The sequence below is a fragment of the Amaranthus tricolor genome, chromosome 5 (assembly GCF_026212465.1).
Source record: "Amaranthus tricolor cultivar Red isolate AtriRed21 chromosome 5, ASM2621246v1, whole genome shotgun sequence".
Lineage (NCBI taxonomy): Eukaryota > Viridiplantae > Streptophyta > Magnoliopsida > Caryophyllales > Amaranthaceae > Amaranthus > Amaranthus tricolor.
Window position 1 is genome coordinate 30,698,779 of NC_080051.1, and position 18,822 is coordinate 30,717,600.

General features: G+C 35.6%; 4 protein-coding genes across 4 annotated transcripts; 2 read left to right on the forward strand and 2 right to left on the reverse strand.

The window, feature by feature from the left end:
• The first annotated feature begins 1,260 nt into the window (after positions 1-1,260).
• Positions 1,261-5,138, forward strand: LOC130814121 (uncharacterized). The gene is made up of 3 exons (XM_057680142.1): positions 1,261-2,271; positions 3,292-3,399; positions 3,549-5,138. Exons 1-3 carry the CDS (start codon positions 1,768-1,770, stop codon positions 4,905-4,907), a joined length of 1,971 nt encoding a protein of 656 aa, XP_057536125.1. The 5' UTR covers positions 1,261-1,767; the 3' UTR covers positions 4,908-5,138.
• A 159-nt stretch (positions 5,139-5,297) lies between these two features.
• Positions 5,298-5,913, reverse strand: LOC130814122 (uncharacterized). Its single transcript, XM_057680143.1, has one exon. The coding sequence runs from the start codon at positions 5,690-5,692 to the stop codon at positions 5,507-5,509; it is 186 nt and encodes a 61-aa protein (XP_057536126.1). The 5' UTR covers positions 5,693-5,913; the 3' UTR covers positions 5,298-5,506.
• A 1,157-nt stretch (positions 5,914-7,070) lies between these two features.
• Positions 7,071-11,256, reverse strand: LOC130814123 (IAA-amino acid hydrolase ILR1). Its single transcript, XM_057680144.1, has 5 exons — positions 10,729-11,256; positions 10,089-10,214; positions 9,675-9,989; positions 7,895-8,023; positions 7,071-7,806 (listed from the first exon to the last, which is right to left on the reverse strand). The coding sequence occupies exons 1-5, from the start codon at positions 11,071-11,073 to the stop codon at positions 7,423-7,425; spliced, it is 1,299 nt and encodes a 432-aa protein (XP_057536127.1). The 5' UTR covers positions 11,074-11,256; the 3' UTR covers positions 7,071-7,422.
• Positions 11,257-12,256: 1,000 nt separating this feature from the next.
• On the forward strand, positions 12,257-18,563 carry LOC130814125 (splicing factor U2af small subunit B-like). The gene has a single exon (XM_057680146.1). It carries the CDS (start codon positions 12,437-12,439, stop codon positions 13,244-13,246), a length of 810 nt encoding a protein of 269 aa, XP_057536129.1. The 5' UTR covers positions 12,257-12,436; the 3' UTR covers positions 13,247-18,563.
• The last annotated feature ends 259 nt before the right edge of the window (positions 18,564-18,822 follow it).

Here is an 18,822-nt window from a genome sequence, read left to right on the forward strand (position 1 = left end):
AGTAGAAAAATGAAATAATTAACTACTATATTCTTTTAAAATTGTACATTTTTATTTTGAGTTCATCATTTTTATTTTGTTATATAAGTCTTATTCACACAATTCTTCCTCTTTATTAATGACTATCAACACAATTTAAATATCCATTCTCTGTACCCACATGTAAGGATAACAACGGATTGGATTTGGATCAGCTCCAGATGGATCATCCAAATCCATTTTCATAAAAAAGATCCAGATTCAAATCTAGATTCCTGGGTCTACATTTCTAGGATCCAGATCCGTAACTACGAATCTTACGAATCCAAGAACAGGTTAGGGGTCCAAGCTACTCCCTTCGTCCCTATTATACTGCACTCATTTTCTTTTGGGTAATATTTAATAAAAAGTGAAATTTGGTTGGAGAATAAGACAAAAAACAAGTGGATGTAGAAACAAGTGGTTAAGATATTGAGAGAAAATAAGTTTGTGGATGAAATTTAAAGAAATAAAGTGAGATCATTGCCAAAAAAAAATAGTGCAAAATGAGTGTAACAAACTAAAATGGAAAAAGGTACAAATTGAGAAGAACTGAGTTATCAATTAAAGACTTCAAATTAATACTCTAATACTATCAACACACCAAAATAAAACCCTAAAATTAATTAGTTACATAAACTAAAAAAAATCAAAAATCTCCAAAATTCTAACCCTAAAAATCAAAAATAAAAAATCATGAAAAATTCTATAGAAAAATCACGAAAAATCATTTAAAATTGCAAACCCTACTAATAAAAAAAAAATCAAATATCATGAAAAATCATGAAAAATCTAATTACACATTAAAAAGTGAAACTACAACTGATAAATCAAAGTAAACCCATTATACTAAAATCATCAGAAATACTATAGAGAAGAGATAGAAAATCCTTATAATTTAACCCTAAAGTTTTACAATAAGCAAAAAAAATTAATATTAATAGACTGGAGGTAATATTAATTAAAAAAATTTAATATTTAAATTTATGTGGCATTTTTAAATGGACAAAAGGTTGTAGTTAGTCCATGGGTAGTCTAATTAATGGATAGGGTTAAACAGAGAGTACATCTACTGATCTACCACTTCAATACTTAAGCCTACACAAGGAATCTGCCAAAATGATTCAAAAATCAAAGCTATCCTATGACCAACTCCAACTACAGTCTACAACTCTTTTAACTCCAATAACAAAGAATTTTGACTTTTCAAATTGTCCATTCACATATTTCCACGTCATCTTCTCACATGACTCTTTATTCTCTCTTACTCATCTCTACCACCATCATTTGCCTGCTTTCTTTTCTTTTTTTTTTTCCTTCTCTTTCCTTTCTCTTTACTCATCCCTTAAACGCCAGCTCTGATCACGTTTTGTCCGCAGTTTGTATCTTCATTTTTTTTTGTAATTCCCTAACTTCCATTTCATCATCATTTCCTCCATCTTCTTTCTGACACAAAAAGTTCAGATTTTGATCCAAAATTCCTGTTTTCTCAGCTTAATTTCACATTCCTCATAAAACCCACTTCTCAAATCTTCCAAAAGTTTAACCCATTTCAGTAAAGGTATCATCTTGCTTTGTTTTAGGTTCAGAAATTGTATAATTTCGACATTTTGAGCTGCAATTGAAGTTCAATTTTTCTAGGTTACACTTCTTCAAATCCCATCTGGTAAAGTTTTCAACTTTTTACTCTTTTTAGATTCTAAATGGATTGATTTGAACATTTTGAAGTTGCAAATAAGCTTTATCTTTATGGGTATTTCCAAAATGGAAAGAATAATGGGGGATTCTACTAAAATAAGGAAAAGGGGTTGTTCACCATCGTCATCAACATCATCTGTGATCCAAAACTACAAGTTCAAAAGAGCAATTTTAGCAAAAAAGAAAGGAGGAGGTTTGAATGGAGGTGGAGGATCTTCTACACCAGTACCCACTTGGAGAATGGTGGGTTCTCGATCACCATCAATTGTTTTACGGGTTTCAGCAACAACCGGGGCTTCACCCAGGTATCCACCAAGCATTTCGGGTCGATCGAGGTCCGGAAAAGGCCAAGGGACTGGACAACCACCGGTGTCGGCCCGAAAATTGGCAGCCACATTGTGGGAGTTGAATGGAGTCCCATCTCCTAATCTAAGAGGGCAAGAGAATTTAAAGGAAAAAAGGCGTGGAAGAAGAGAAAATACTAGAAGGTCTTGGAATTATTCGGGTTCTCTTCCTCCTCACTTGTCGGATCCTTCTCATAGTCCTGTTTCTGAGGTGGGTTTTCTTTTTGTTTAAGCCTTGTTGGTGTAAAAATGCGGTAACCATTGGGATTGTGGTGTGGCACGGTGACACGGTATTTTAGAAATGATGATGTGGACTGTGGTTATCCTGACATCAAATATTGATTCATTTTCAAAAAACTTTTAGGATTATGTGATGCAATTCCGACCTTGTTTTTGCACTATGTTTTGGTTTTTTGTTTAGTACAACATTGCATAGCTCGACAACAAAGAAATTGTTTTTGAATTGAACAAATATATTGTCTTGAAATAAGAACTTTCATATTAATTTCAATTTGTGTAAGGAAATTTTTGATGAATAGGTCTAATATTAAGTGATTGATTCCAATTTATGCTTTGTATGTTCATTTGTAAAAGTATGAGAAGTGTTTGACCATAAACCACCTTATTATATACAATTTTATCCTTAGCGATAACAAAGAGTTTGTTTCCAATTGAGCCTTAATAGCAAACGTTAATATACCTGGACCAATAAAAATTTTAGTTGGACTTGCTGTTAATCTAACTTGGTCTCTTATTATGGAATATGGTTCTCTATGGGAGCTTGTAACGGACTGGTGTTTGTGTTGCATAGCCTAATCCTATGCTTTCCTTTTTGAGTGGCCTGACTTCGAGTCCCATTGTCCAATGCCTTCTTCCCCTTCATGGGGTTTTTTATGCCGGCAGTCTTCGTTCCCTGTCTTCAGTGTTTGTTTCAATATTAATTTCCCAATTTATCAAAAAAAAAAGGTTCTCCTAAATATTGATGAAATACTCTGTGAGGTTTTCAGTTAGTTTGTTTAGCAGGCAATATATCTTGTGTACATTTTCAATTGATGTAGACAGTTTACTGGATCAGGCCATAGTTGTGTTTTGTGGGCATTCACCTTGTCTTCTATTGTTAACTTGAAGCTGTTGCCAGGAAGTTGATGATGTTCGTTGTGTTATGTTCGATAATTACTGATTTCGACTCGATTTTCTTGCGTTGATGTTGCGACATTTGTTGGTTTTGTAGAGAATGGAACGATCTGGAAATAGTAGTCACCGAAAAAGAGAATCATCCATGTCTAGGAAACTAAGACTTGAGCAATTTGATTCTGTCAGTAATGCCAGCTTCATGGAGGTAAAATGTGGATCAATTTACAATTTCACAATGTAATGATTTTCGATATAAGATGTTTTCTTGCACAGGTTTGTTCTGTTGAGTTGTGCCACAAATCTCGTACTGAATTTGATCTTGTCTGTTTTTGTCCAATCCTGATGACAATGTAGATAGAGACTAGATCGCGATGCCAGACCCCATCTGGATCTGCAGCGGGTGGAAGAACTCGTCTGAAGGATGTTAGTAACGCGTTGACTACATCTAAGGAGCTCCTAAAGATCATAAGCCGTATGTGGGGTCAGGAACATCAACCTTCTTCAAGCATGTCTCTCATATCTGCCTTACATGCTGAGCTCGAAAGGGCTCGCTTGCAGGTCAACCAGTTGATCCAGGAAGATCGAGCAGACAGCAAAGAGATGAACTACCTTCTGAAGTGCTTTGCTGAAGAAAAGGCCGCGTGGAAGAATAAAGAAAAAGATGCAGTGGAGGCTGCGGTTGAGTCCATCGCAGGAGAGCTTGAGGTAGAACGGAAGCTTAGGAAGCGATTTGAGAGCTTGAACAAGAAGTTAGGTAAAGAACTCGGGGAGACAAAGCTGTCGTTGCTGAAGGCGGTGAAGGAGCTTCAGAACGAGAAGAGGGCAAGAGTGATTATCGAACAAGTTTGTGATGAGCTAGCGGGAAATATTGGTGAAGATAGAGCTGAAGCAGCGGAGATAAAGAGAGAGTCAATACGATTACAAGAAGAAATGGAGAAGGAACGAGAGATGCTTCAGATAGCTGAGGCATTACGCGAGGAAAGAACTCAAATGAAACTTTCGGATGCAAAGCATCAATTTGAGGAGAAAAACGCAGCTGTTGATAAGCTGAGAAATGAGCTCGAAACGTTCCTTAGGACTAATCCAAGTAAAGAAAATGGATATGATCCCGTTTACCAGAGAAGGGACGGAGATTTGGCCTTTTGTCGAAGTCAAGCCAAGGAAAGTGACAGGGGCGAAGTAGAAAATTCAACCGATGATGATGAAAACTCGGGTGAAAGTGATCTTCATTCCATAGAACTAAACATAGATGATCCTTATAAGAACAACTACAAGTTGACGAGTGCGTCTATGACGCCTAGAAAATCTGAAAGGCATTCGGTTGATGAGCAACTCAAAGGAAGGAAATCAATATTCAACCAAGTAGCTCGAAAAAGCACTTCTTTACTTAGAAGTGTGTCGCATATAGTCGACTGGGGTAACGGCTCAAATCATGAAATCGACAAACAAGTTCCAAGGAGAAGTTGCGGGGATGAGATACAGAGGTATAAATCAGGGAAAGGTCAGCGGGATCATGCATTGCCTAGTTCTAGGCTCGGGCTTGATAGAGAATACGCTAGTCCATCGAGCCAGCAGGGTTCACCATGGCCATCTCGGGAACCATGTAATGTCACATTGCAAAGACCTATGACGATGGAAGGGAATGGAACTAGGGGAAGGCTCGACAAAGGAAGAGTTGACGGTGGTCATAACTCCAGGAGATTAAGAAGATGATATGAACATTTTCCTTTTCAAAAGTTAATCTTTCAGAGCAATTGTCTTGTTGCCTGATGTGTTTTTCTTACTGTGAGTGTATCTTTTTTGTAAAGTAGGAACTAAGAAGTATGTTTATGGTTATTGTACCCTTATTCTCCATGAAGGCATGTCTTGGAAACTAAAGGAAGACTGTGAGAGCAGTGTACTCATGAAAGTTATGTTGAATGTTGATCAAGTATTCAAGTTTAACTCCTAATGGCATTATATTTCAAAAAAACATAGAATTAATATGTTAACTGTAATCTGTTGATGTAAAAAAAAAAAAAAAAAGCAGAATCTGTAATCGAAAGAATTCCTGAATGAATTAATCATTCATAGGTCGAGAGATCTAGTTCTTACAATGTAAAATTTCCCAGAAATGCAGAAATTGAAGGATTTGTACTATATTTCAATACCATCACCAATAATCACAGAATGACTAAATCTCTCATCTAATCAACTCAAGACATTTACAATTAATTTATTCCATGATTCTACCAACAGTGAAAATGAAACCTCAACCTATAAAATCAAAACAGTGCATAAAATGAAGGCAAAGACTGCAGGTGCGAATCAAATCAATCGTCCAAGAATTTGCGAAGACGCTGTTTGAGGAAGTCACTACGGGCTTTAGCACGGGCTTGCTGAGGAGCAATATTGGCGAAGGAGAGGTACGCTCCAACACTTATCATTGTTACACCGATGCTAACCCCCACCGCCGTCGCCACCAATTGCCGCCTTGTAGGAGGATACGCCCATAACATCTGTTCAATTTTGCGTAAATCGTTTTCCAGAAGACTAAGCTACTTCCGCCGAATTGTAGGTTGACTTTGGGATTTGGGAACCCTAAATAAGTTCCGGCAAAGATTACAATTGTGTGTATTTTTGAGTGTTTTCGTTTTTACATCATTATATGCGAAGCAACTCTGGTTACTCAGCCCCTATTCATTTACAAATTCTCAAAGAGGGCTTTTAGGGTAATATTATGTGTTACTGGAGTTATTGAACTTACGTATGAATCGAGTAAGATTGTCTCATTTAAAATTTTTTTGATAAATTTATAGGTGTGATTCAAAAAAGAGTAATAAGGAATATTACCAAATAAAAAATAATTTAAAATAAAAATTAAGTGAAAATTAAATGAAACAGAGAAAATAACTTTTAAAATTTAAATTTGAGGTGTACAAGGGAACTAGGCTTGCTCCATTTTAAAATGATTCAAGTCCTCTAGTTTGCTAAAAGCATTAGACTATTAACAGATCAATGTACTTACGGCCCTGTTTGGTTGATGGTAATAAAGTAATGGGAATGAAATGTTGTAATGACAATAGTAATGAAGAAATGGATATGAGAATTGGTAATGAAGATTCTTTTGTTTGGTGTGCATGACTAAAGAATGGTAATGGAAGATAATATTCCATTGATTGCATTTGATTGTTAGTAATAAAAAATGGTAATGACTCTTAGTTTCATTATTGTACATTTGTATCTAAAAGCATTATTGTATCTAAATTCTTTTTTTAATAATAATATTTTTTTGGATAATTACATACATTACCTTTTTTTTCTTCATTATTTTTTTTCTTCAGTTCGAAACAATATTACCTTATTTTATTACCACAGTAATACTTCATTACCATTACAGCCTAATACCAGGTTGTTTGATGGTAATAAAAATGGTCGTTTTTGGTAATTTTATTACCTTATTTTATTACCATCCATTACCATTGAAAGCATCCAAACAACCAAATTTTTTATTACTTAATTTTATTACCATTACCGCCCTCTAATACCATGTGCCAAACGGGCCGTTAGAGAATTAACTAATCAAGATGGGCCATTAAAACTTGTTAATTTAGAATTCTACCATTGATCCAACTTAAAATGGTTGCAATTTGCAAATCAAAAATTAAAAATTGATACACATAATAATACTTACAACCCGCTTGGTTAATGATACTGATTGATAATATGGTAATGTAACTGATTTGTAGTGTAAATTTTCATGATATATTTTATGTTATTACCATGATAATGAAAGCTTGATCGCAATTTTTTTTTATTCTCATAAAAAGCAAGCTTAATATGTATCTATAATTTTTATATATCTGCATAAATAAAGAATAAAGATACTAGTAACTCATTATCTCATGACATGTTGAATTTTTCAATGAGTGCTATGTCATTATTACATGAATTAATACATCAATCAAACTTTTTTTCTATCCTACCGATAATACATCAAATATATAACAAATGCCATTAGATAGAACAAGTAAATATTATTCTCCAACTTGATTTAGCTTCATATATGTAAGTAATTAGTATTCAGCACTTGAACTATTGGTATATACTTATAAGTAAACATCAAACATCAACCAAAACATCCTAGAACATATGGTAGACTATTGCTAATCATCAACAGTAGTCAGTACTACTCTTGCCCTAAAATGATACCAGGTTGATAACCAAGGCTGTTAATGAGCTTTTAAACTTAGACGCAGTCCATAGGACCACCATGCTTTTGCAAGTAAGAAATCGCAAATGCAGCATGAAATGCAGCTCCAACCGGAAAAGTTTCCTCGTCAACAAAGAAGTATGGAGAGTGCAACGGCTTATCTGATTTTAGAGTTTCATTCTTTATTCCGAGAACAAAGATAGAAGCTGGCATTTTCTGGGAAAAGAAGCTAAAATCCTCCGATCCCATGGTTAATTGGAAAACTTCCAACTTGGACTTGCCAACCAATGCTTCGATAACTTGTGTACCATGCTCATGGAGTTCCTTGTCGTTAATCATCACTGGCCATGGCATAGGCGTGTCTTCTGAGAAGTCTACAACACCATGGCACTGATGTACAGAAGCTTGCATCTCGACAATCTGCACTTGTACGTTTACATGTTGATTTGTTAACTGATTTTGTTAGCGTAAAATTGTTTTAGATACATGCAGATGCGTATGTTTTTACCTCCTTTATCCTGTTTCGTAGATAGCTCAGGCCTTCAGGGGTCAAGCTTCTAAACGTTCCTCCGAATTCTACTGACTCAGGAATCACATTTTTGGCTTGGCCTCCTTTCAAGTAGCCAACAGTCACAACCTGTATGATCCATGGCAGAAACAAATCAAGTAACCATCAAGTAATTGTGTTGTGAATATACTATGATATTTGATGAAGAACAATAAACAATCTAATGCAAAGTAAACACCCCAAAACAAAGCAAGCAACAACAATGGCTACACACAAGAATATATGAGGTATCTAAGAATACCTCCCCCTCAAACAATGCTTACTATCATTTATATATCAACATACATCAATAAGAAGCCTCTCACAAGCTTTGAGAACACACTCACAAAGCAAAGACCTCACCTTTAATGGTGGTCTCTCACAAACAACCTAATACAAAGATGAAGGAACTCTAATGGTGTAAACCCTAGTTGCCTCACTTGTATTAGTCTCTCACCTTACCCTAATGAGGTTCTAAGACTCCTTATATAGCCTTAAAACATATTAGAATAACCTAGAACAAAAGGGTTTAAAGCCCACAAAGAATCGGATATAAAATAGAAACGCGTACTGAGAGGAGCTGGTCGTTGCTCGACCACCTAAGCGAGAGTCCAGTAGCTTCTGTCTTACTGCCCCTGCTTGGCTCGACCGAGCCCATCCATCAAGCTTGATGGGTCGAGCAGCCTTCAAGAGGTCCCAAACCTCGAACCTTGCCTTCACTAAGACACATCAAATCATCACCATCAATCACTTCATCAAGTGATCCAAAACATATACTTCCATACTCCTTTGCACACACAACATCGCTCTCAAAGGTGCAAGCCAAGAAGTACGCTATGAGGTGATCGAACTCACCTCCATCAAGGTGAGATTTGAGGCTTGACTCAATAAATTGCAACCACGTCGTAAAAGGTTTTGAGTTTTACATGACTGTGATCTTACACTAATAGTATTAGGCTTCCAGCCGGGAAGTGGTCTGACAACCATCCTCACATGAACACATCCGAGAATTGAAATTGCACAACGGAAACTAGGCTCACAAGATCTCAGTTTTTGGAAGGACAAAACTATTAGCCCTTCAGTCATGAACCTACATAGCATAGGATTATGGATATGTCCCACACAGATGATACATTTTAACCATTTTTGAACTAACATACAACCTGCTTTTTCCAGAACAAATTCTTCCAAAGAAAAAACAACATATGCCATTGGGGGCTTTTGTAGTTTCAAAAGAACTTCAAATAAGCACTAGCAATCTATGAACAGCTCCCCAAAAGATAAACTGGTTCTTTTATACACTTCATTACCCCAATGCGATTTAGTGTCTCCCACAAAGACTCTCACCTAGAAAGAATTTGGAGGTCGGATCTATACAACCTTATTTTTAAACACAGAGAAGTTGTTTTCGATTGACCTTTGACAACAAACACCTTCAGTGACCTCTATAAATGAGAATTGCACATAATTTAACGATTCAGTTTACTATATTCCATTGTATGAAACCAATGAACTACAAACCTTTGTCTGCATTAAGAATGCTAAAAGTATGGTGTAACGAAATTTTAGCAATCTAATATTTCAGTCGTACATGGAGTTATAAGACAAATAGAAAACCATAATAAAAACAATACTAGGTTAAGCATGCTGGATTTTGAAATCAATTTGAGGAGTTTAGAATTTCATAATATCACAAGAATGGAATTCCAATGACGATAAAGTAGCAATTCTATGTACTTACTCCTGACTCAAGAGGATCTGTTTCTCTAGAAATGATCTGCTGGAGTGCAACAATTGCCGAGGAAGCTGCAAGGATAGGATCTCGACTAAGATGTGGCTGTGCTCCGTGTGCACCTACACCTGTAATTGTCACAGTAAACAACCCAGTACCAGCAAGAACAGGACCGGCTTTGGAACCGATACTACCCGCAGGCAATGATGGTAAGACATGTAGGCTTATGATGGCATCAACATCATCTAGAGCACCTTCTTTGAGCATATGGTAAGCCCCCGCATAACCTTCTTCACCAGGTTGGAAAACCAACTTGATTGTACCCTTTTTTGTATTCACAGCATAACATAAATCAGACCATTTCAGCATATCATATCACATGATAATTGTCTAGTAAAAAAGACTTAAAAATCTACAATTAACCTTTAGTTGATCTTTCCTTGACTTGAGTAGCTTGGCTGCTCCAAGCAGCATTGCCACATGAGTATCATGACCACAAGCGTGCATTTTCCCATCATTTTTGCTCTTATATTCCCAGTCCACCCTTTCCTTCAAATACCAAGTAGAATTCCAAATATCAAATTCTAAATTTCAACCAAAGAAAGGCGCTATTAGCAACTAGGACTTGAAAACACATTCAATCATATAAGTGGAACAAAACTGTCGAGGAACCAACTCAACTCAAAGCTTAAGCTAATCGTTAGGGTCCTAGCTCCTAGGATATGTTAAAAATCTAACACGCTACCACACACGAGAGCGTTTGACCAGAAGTGTGGATGCAACACGGGTCCCTCATACCTCACGCTAAATATTCCACTTTAAATCTCAGCTGATGCTAAATATTCTACGGTGGTTGAGATTTAAGCTCGTAACCTCTTATCACGCTAGCTCTATACCATGTCAAGGAACCAACCCAATTAAAAACTTAAGTTAATGATTGAGGATACACATGAGATGCTCCGACTCAATCACACCAAATAAAGCACACTTTACAGCAATTATAAAGCAAAATGAAACAATTGAAATGGAAGAAATAGATATATGGAAAAGTGGAAAGGAAAACCTGAAGAGCAAGCGCATCCATATCAGCCCGAAGAGCAAAGATGGGTTTCTTACCCGAACCAATTGATGCAATTACCCCTGTCTTAGCAACAGGCCATGCATACTCAATTCCCATTAAGTCAAGTTCCGACCGAATGAGTTGACTCGTTTGATGCTCTTCAAAACCCAGTTCCGGATTCTGATGAATCGTCCTCCTGACTCGTTTCATCCAACCCAATACCTCGGGTCGACTTGCTTCTTCAAGAAGTTCATGAGTCGATGATTCTAGGTTGGAATTTACCCATTTACAGTGGATCAGGATTACTAATAGAACTGACAACAGAAAAGAATTTGTAAATGTTTTCATCTTTTTAGAGGCGGTTGTACATTGAGTTTTAATGTAGAATGAGAAATGATACCATTTTTATGGCGCAAAAGGCCAACATTATGAGTCACTGACACCAAGGAAGTTTACTGTTAATTCCATATTAGGAAGTACGTCTACAGACTACAATTAGCCTTGAAAAATTGGTGGTTTGCATTACACACGCATAAGACTTTAGTGTGATTAGTCCAATTGAAAAAAATTGTACCTATTTAGAGGAGATGGTTATTTTATATGGTATACGGTAGATTTGAAGAGGTAGATGTTTAATCAGTATTTTGAGTGTGTTCTTAAATATGACAAAGTTACCTTTAATTTTAGTTTTATAAAGCAAAAAATATAATTTCAGCAATGCTAGTCTAATAAATTAATGATATAGTTATTATAATATTGAATTTGTTCTAGGTGATTTTAAGTTGATTGTTTAATGCTTTTCAAAATATAATTCTCTTTGTTCTAATGAAATTGTCGCTAATACTAGCATTTTATCTAATAATATGTTACTACTATTAGTAGCAAATTTAAATAAACCCAAATCATTATTTATATCAAATTTAATTGTTAAATTCTACAATAACTTACATGAAAAGATTATAAGTTTTTTTTAACTCCATTTGAAGATTTGATTTGAACAATTTATATTATGAGTCCAACAGTTAAGTATAAAAAGTTGGGTCACAATGGTGAAGAAATGATTGAAGAAAGATTAAAAGATTATCATGTAGAAGACAAAAAACATAGTTGAAATGTTCAAAAATTCTTGGAGTATAGATATATGTAAAGGCAAATCTAAAATAAAATTAAATGATGTTGATAATAAATTAGAGTTTTAAGTAAAGTGGATATTGTAAAGTTTATGAGAATTTTTGGTAAGATAGCTTTATTGAGCAATTTTAAGCTCATTATGAAACAAACAGATAGTTGAGTGATTAAACCATTTAATATAGTATTTACTAAATTAGTTTAACAAATAGATTTTCTATGCATAGAAAGATGTTAGAATCAGAAATTCCAAATCAATCACTATAATTTAAATTATCACAAGAAGATAAAAAAATAATAAGTAAATTTAAATCACAAAACTCACCCCAATCAAATTCTACATAATAGTATGATTTATTAATTTTACAAATACGAATTACTTTAAAGCCTGTGGCGGTTCCACATTAATAAATTCCACCATTCTTCCTCCGTTGCCTCTCATCGTCCCTCGCATAAACCGACAAACTTCGGGAATTAGGGTTTTTCATTTTTTTTGATCTCACACTCAGTCACTTCTTCTAACCCTAATTTCCGATTAAAAATTTCCTAAAATCGACATTTTAGAGAAGAAATCACTACCACAATGGCGGAGCATTTGGCATCGATTTTCGGTACAGAGAAAGACAGAGTAAACTGTCCATTCTACTTCAAAATTGGAGCTTGTCGCCATGGTGACCGCTGTTCTCGACTCCATAACCGTCCGACAATCTCTCCTACTCTTCTTCTCTCCAATATGTACCAGCGTCCTGACATGATAACTCCTGGAATTGATGCTCAAGGTCAGCCGATTTCTCCGGAAGCTCTTCAATCTCACTTTGAGGATTTTTATGAAGATATTTTTGATGAACTTAGCAAGTTCGGAGAAATCGAAACTCTAAATGTGTGTGACAATCTAGCTGATCATATGATCGGAAATGTTTATGTTCAATTTCGTGAAGAAGATCAAGCTGCTGCTGCCTTAGGAGCTTTGCAAGGGAGGTTTTACTTAGGGAGACCGATTATTGCTGATTTTTCTCCTGTGACGGATTTTCGTGAGGCTACTTGTCGACAATTTGAAGAGGAGAGTTGTAATCGAGGTGGATATTGTAATTTTATGCATGTTAAGATGATTGGGAGGGAGCTGAGGAGGAAATTGTTTGGTAAGTTTCATAACCCTAGGTATCGGAGGAGGAGTAGAAGCAGGAGCCGGAGCAGGAGTCCAAGGGGTTCGCGGAGGCGAGAGAGGGAGAGGGAGTATGATTCTCGTGGAAGTCGTGAAAGGAGACATGATGATGGAAGAGGAAGAAGTGGTGAAAGGAGGAGGAGCAGAAGTCCTCCACCTGCTAGAGATGGCAGTGAGGAAAGGAGAGCTAGGATTGAGCAATGGAATCGAGAGCGTGAGGAAAAACAATGATTCTTAGCTTTTGAGATTTGGCTCTTTTGCTTGATTGTTGATGAATTAAGCTGTCTTTTGGTGGAATTATTAGTGTAGCTTTGTTGGTGCTTATTCTGGAGTTTATTAATAGACTAATTATGTTGTCTCTCATGTGGTATTTTCAAGTTTGTGGGTTATTGACTTAATTGTATTGCAATATTTAAAAATTGGATCAAAATGGTTTGTTCTTTGGTTTACTTTGTGTTGGTTAATTAGTAAATGTAGTAACATTGGTAGTTTCTTATAGATTTGCGCATCAATTTTCCCATCTTGAAATAGCAGTGTAGTTGATGTTTTAATGTTATTGTAGTTGACTGAATATCAGTATGGATGTCTTATTTAATTAATGGACTTGCTCAATCAGTTTATCACGTTTCTTGATTATATCAAGATAAATGAACACTTTGGAATGCCATGAATGGTTACTGGTTGGTGAGAAAAGGAATTAACATATTTGAGGAAAAATTTTTGTGACCTTGGAGTGCAAGTGTGCATAAACCCAAATTCTTCTTGATTGCTTCTTTGGAATATCTTTCATTGCTGTTTTGATCGCCTCTTTGGAATATCTTCATAGCTGTTTTGATGTAAACAAGGAAGGTCAGAGGAATTTGTTTTACTATCAGTGCCTTCGTGATCTGTTCATTAATGTCATGCTACTCAAATGCTTTAGAAGTGCAATACTTTTAAATGCTCTTGAGCTGCAATGGTTTTATACTCTTAAATCTATATATCTAATTGTGGGATTTTTATGTTTTTCTCTTGTCTCGATACTTTGCACAAACTTTCTATATTTATGTGTTGTTTTTTATGCACTTGATTATCTTGCTGTTACCTATCATTTTTTGGTCTCTTTCCTTTTCTGTATACAAGTTTTGAAAAAATGGAAGCTAGGATTTTTTGTTTGATTAACATACTCGATGTTACTTTTAAGGTTGAGACTGAGTACTTGCATAGTTGTATAATGCATAAATGTATGCCCAATTGTTTGACATGGAAAATTCTGAAACAATTGTATGATTTTGTTGTTCCAAAATGAAATGATGAAGAATCAACACCCTTGTCGTCTGTCGCAGTGTCAAGGATTATACTTGAGGTGATGTGAAGAGTCCACCTAACAAGTAACGGTATGTAAGTATAGCTGAAATTTCTCTCTTGTGGTTGTGGGCAAGAGTGATTATTATCGAGCAGTGACTAAGTTATAAGCGTGCATTTTCTACTCCATTATTTGCATGAGCTGGTTTTTCCATTACAAGTTTATACCTAGAACTTATTGTGTGGCATAAAGTGATGTTGTAATTGATGATCACGAAAAAAAAGGTGTTTTATGAGCTGTGGTCAGTTTCTGTGGCCTGGTCCTTGCCTCATCTTTCATTGTACTTGTTTGCCACTTATCTATTGAATCAGCGACTCAATGGACTGATGCTCGAAAGTTCTAACCATTGTTTTTATTCCTGCTGTGTATAACATCTATCAGTCATTCCATACAACAGAATTTATCACTTTGATTAATTCTGTCAGGTTAATACCCAGTTATCTGGTGCTAAGATCTTGTCTATGCCGCCAGCAAGTAGCTGTGTAACTTTTTTTCTTTTTGTAGAAAATTTGAACCTTTTAAGAGAATCTTCAAATTTAACATCTTAACTTCTAGGTTTGTACTCTTCTACTTCCTAGATTAGGAATATGGAATGCTGCCTCCACTTAGAGTTTTAAATCTGATACGTGCTCTTTGCGGCCAAAAGTGGTGCCATTTTTTGTCTAGTTTCCTTTGTAGTACTGATACTTAAGAATCGATAGCCAGTTAATGACAATAATGATAATAGGGGCATGCAAACTTTCCTTTGGTACTCCGACTGGATAAAATACCATATTCAGGTAATTTACTTGCTGATTGTAAAGCAACATATGTTTTAAATGTTTCAAGCTTTGATATATTATATCTGTCCAACTTATACTTCCATGATAGCGTGTCACAATTTTTATTATCCATTGTTTTTTAGATTTCAGTGATTTCTTATCTCTAACCATTTACGTTGGCACCTGGGAACTTCAAAATTCTTGATTTACGAATTTCATATGCCTTATGTCAACATTGGCCTGTAAGATTATCATGCCCTGTTGTCATTCATGAAATTGAATGTTGCACTTCTCTAGGGTTTGTATTGAAGTGAATCAAGCAATTGTTCCTCGTGATGCCAATCACTTCTAATGATGGAGTTTGATTTTTGATATCTGAAAGTCTCCCATTGCACATGCGGTCTTTCTGCTGTTGTGTTGCCTACTATATCATTATCCTCATGGTTTCTTAGAAAGCGCTAAGCAACATGTTATTTTTACTCTTGTAGGAGCTTGAATGATTGCTTCGCAAATCCAGATAATGGCTGTTTAAATGTACTAGTTTTTGAATTAATATGTTAAAGAGCCCAGATGAAGTATGGGCTATGAAGGTGTTAATGTGAGAATTGAATACTACAAAACTGCTTCATGGAGTGGGTAAGATCCTATCCTTTCTTTCTCACCTTTGATTCCTCCTTAAATTGTATTTTTCGTCCAATTGATTTTGCTACATTGTGAGTTTTTTATTTTTTTATTTGGATTAAAAATATTTCTGAATAAGATGAACTAAGAGATTCAATCTGTGGATGAGATTAAGAGAGAGAACATGATGGTCGTATACAAAATTAGAATAGTAGCATAATTAGAGGGATATCCAATAATGGAAATTATAACAAATTGATTGGGACAAAGGAGTAGAGAATAACTCAATTAAAGGGAATAACTTTAGGAAGGCATTTAGATGTTACATGTGAATGAAAAATCAGACTTGAAATTGGAGAACATGGTGTGTAGTCTAAACTCAAAATGATCAAGACTACTTTTCACTCAACAAAACAATTATGGGCATATATGCTAGGTTGTTGTATCTACTAAGCAATGATAGGGATGGAGAAGAGTCTAATACTATTGTTTGCTATGCATCTTTCTGGTTTGTACTCTGACTATGGTAAGTTCTGCTCCGTTGATGTTTCATATTGTGGCTCTGTTGGATCATTTTTTTTCATAAGTATAATGGTCATGGATGTTTTTTTTACATAGGTACTAGTTTTTGCTGTTAAAGTTATTGTTCTATGTTTGATAGTCATCACATTTGGAACTTGAACAAGTCTTATGACAGATAAGAAGTCTCTTATAATGTTCGTCTTCAAAATAAACATGTCATTGGTAGTTGTCACTTGTCACAATTTGATCATTGAGGTTCTAGCCTTGTGAGGGTGAAGTTACACCCCATGTGCTCTCTTCTTTGGCTCATGGTCACCTTGCAAGTTTGGTTTATAATCTTCTTCGTAATACCACATGTTGCACTCATGTGCGTGTTCTATTGCCAAATTTCATTGATAAGGATTGCTGTTGGGAATCTTAGGTGCCAAGAAGGTTGTTCAAGCAGAAGATTGAGCCAAATCTTCTTACTGGTAAAAAATTTGTTAGCTGGTAGGTGTTATTTGGCTTTAGTTAGCACTGATACTTATAAATTAGACTGTACTCACCATTAAATCCACTGGGCTGAAGGTCTGTATTTGCCATGTTACTGATCTATGAACAGCCCGACCATCTCTCCCAAAAGCTGCCTTTTTCCAAGCATTGCCCTAAGCTAGACTTAGCCCATGTCATTTGGTTTTTCGTTCTGCGGGCATGAGGATAGATGAGTGGTTCATTAGTGTTATTCCTTGAGTTCCAATCCAAAGGATGTTGCGATGAATGATTAAGGGAAAAGGTCAATGAGTTGATACTAAGGATGTCTAAGAAGAGATTTGAAGTGTGAATCTGTACCCTACTGAATCGCGATTAATAACTCCAGAAAAGTTCCTTTGAGTTTGCAAACTTTTATTGTTTTATTCTCTTAGTTTACTTGGGTTTCAAAGGATTTTTCAATAAAGTTCGATTATGATTTATTGCTTGAGGCTGTTCTAAGAAAACTTACTATGAGGTTATGATACTTTACGTACTGAATTATGATGAAAAACTGTAGGATTTTAAGTTCCTTTGAGTCTGCATAACTTGTATTCCTTTTGTTGGCCGATTACAGGCTTCTGTTGTAGAAAGCATCTAGTTGATACATAGTGTGACCAAGTGTTTGCCAAAACCCCTATTGAGATTTAGAAGAACTGGTCTTTGTCCCTTGAATTTTCTTAACTACTGCTAACAATGCTTTCTTTTGTACACTGTTTCTGCCTTTGTTGCTAGAAAGTTCCAGTGCTTTCCCTTGAGAGTCTTTTAACTCTTTTAAGGCCTTGGCATAGTAAATGAGGGAATTAGTAGTATTTATGTATATGTTTCAATGCAAACAATTGAGTGATTACTGTACAGAGAAATCGTTACAGTTTTCAAATGTTAATGTTACAAATCATTAAAGTTTGTCCTTGAAAATTATAAGGCAAATAAAGAAAGGAAAAAAGGTGTATGTATGAAGGATGATTAGTTTCCTTTTTACCAATTCTTTTGCAGTTTGGTACTGAACTGTATATACACAGTTTCTATTCCTTTTTACCAATCATTAAAGTTTGGTACTTAACATGTTGTTTTGGTTCACGGATGTGCCATCTTGTTATTTCTCTTTGATCATCCTATTGCTCATATTGATATGATGTAAAGCTTTCGAGTTGTGTGTGGTTCAGACCTATACAATGGGCATGGTGCTTGTTTTGGGACCTAATTTGACCCATTACGAGGGGAAAACGGACGAACTTTAAAGAAATTAACCATTTATGTAATAGATGGACAAGGCCGCGCCGCTCTATAAATTCTTGATCTTATTGGCGTGTGAAAGTGTAGTTAGTTGGGTTGTTCATACCATTTTGTAGTCGAGCTTATCCCCCATGCTAAAGTGTGGAGGTGGCATGGTGATTGCTTCTTGATTTTCTCTATCAGCATTTCCTTCCATCCTAAATACATTCAACAAATTAAGCTCACTAAGATTCATGATTCCAATTACTTATGACGCGATTTTATCTGCGGTTCAACTTTGCAGAAGCGAGAAGGAAAATAAGGGTGCAAGACCTTGGAACTGAAGCTGATGATACATTGGGCAAAGAGCACAAATCAAAAGATCCTCACAACCACTGCCTTTCAAATTGAACTGAACTCATCCTCCAACGATAAAAAGCCTAGTATACGCATGAAAATCCCATTGTGTCTATCAGTAACGCGTATATCAATAGCTGTGCACATTTTCGGATTTAAGTAAACCTTGGTGTATGTGTATATAACATGATTTGCAGGACGGATTATGATTTCTAATCTATTATGGAGGAGCTTATGTGTATATAACATGTGATCAAACCTGCCATTTGCATGAATCATATCTTCAATCTGTTGCCATGATTTATCACAACAAACTTCTCAAGATTATGTTGGGTGGACTTTGGTCTATTGACGGCGGTTCAATTATTGGTATTAAAATGTGTGGATAGTGATGAAAATTCAATATAATTTAATAGGAAATTTACTTGATAAGATGCATGATCATGTTTGTCTTTACATTTATTATTTTATTCTCCGTT

What these genes read in the sequence shown, in the direction of transcription:
- LOC130814121 (XM_057680142.1), top strand. Translation starts at nt 1,768, where the DNA reads ATGGGTATTTCCAAAATGGAAAGAATAATGGGGGATTCTACTAAAATA. An exon ending in CTCATAGTCCTGTTTCTGAG is followed by an intron (nt 2,272 to 3,291) that starts GTGGGTTTTCTT and finishes TTGGTTTTGTAG; the next exon opens with AGAATGGAACGATCTGGAAA. An exon ending in GTAATGCCAGCTTCATGGAG is followed by an intron (nt 3,400 to 3,548) that starts GTAAAATGTGGA and finishes ATGACAATGTAG; the next exon opens with ATAGAGACTAGATCGCGATG.
- LOC130814122 (XM_057680143.1), bottom strand. Translation starts at nt 5,692, where the DNA reads ATGTTATGGGCGTATCCTCCTACAAGGCGGCAATTGGTGGCGACGGCG.
- LOC130814123 (XM_057680144.1), bottom strand. Translation starts at nt 11,073, where the DNA reads ATGAAAACATTTACAAATTCTTTTCTGTTGTCAGTTCTATTAGTAATC. An exon ending in CAAGGAAAGATCAACTAAAG is followed by an intron (nt 9,990 to 10,088) that starts GTTAATTGTAGA and finishes AATACAAAAAAG; the next exon opens with GGTACAATCAAGTTGGTTTT. An exon ending in TACGAAACAGGATAAAGGAG is followed by an intron (nt 7,807 to 7,894) that starts GTAAAAACATAC and finishes GTACAAGTGCAG; the next exon opens with ATTGTCGAGATGCAAGCTTC.
- LOC130814125 (XM_057680146.1), top strand. Translation starts at nt 12,437, where the DNA reads ATGGCGGAGCATTTGGCATCGATTTTCGGTACAGAGAAAGACAGAGTA.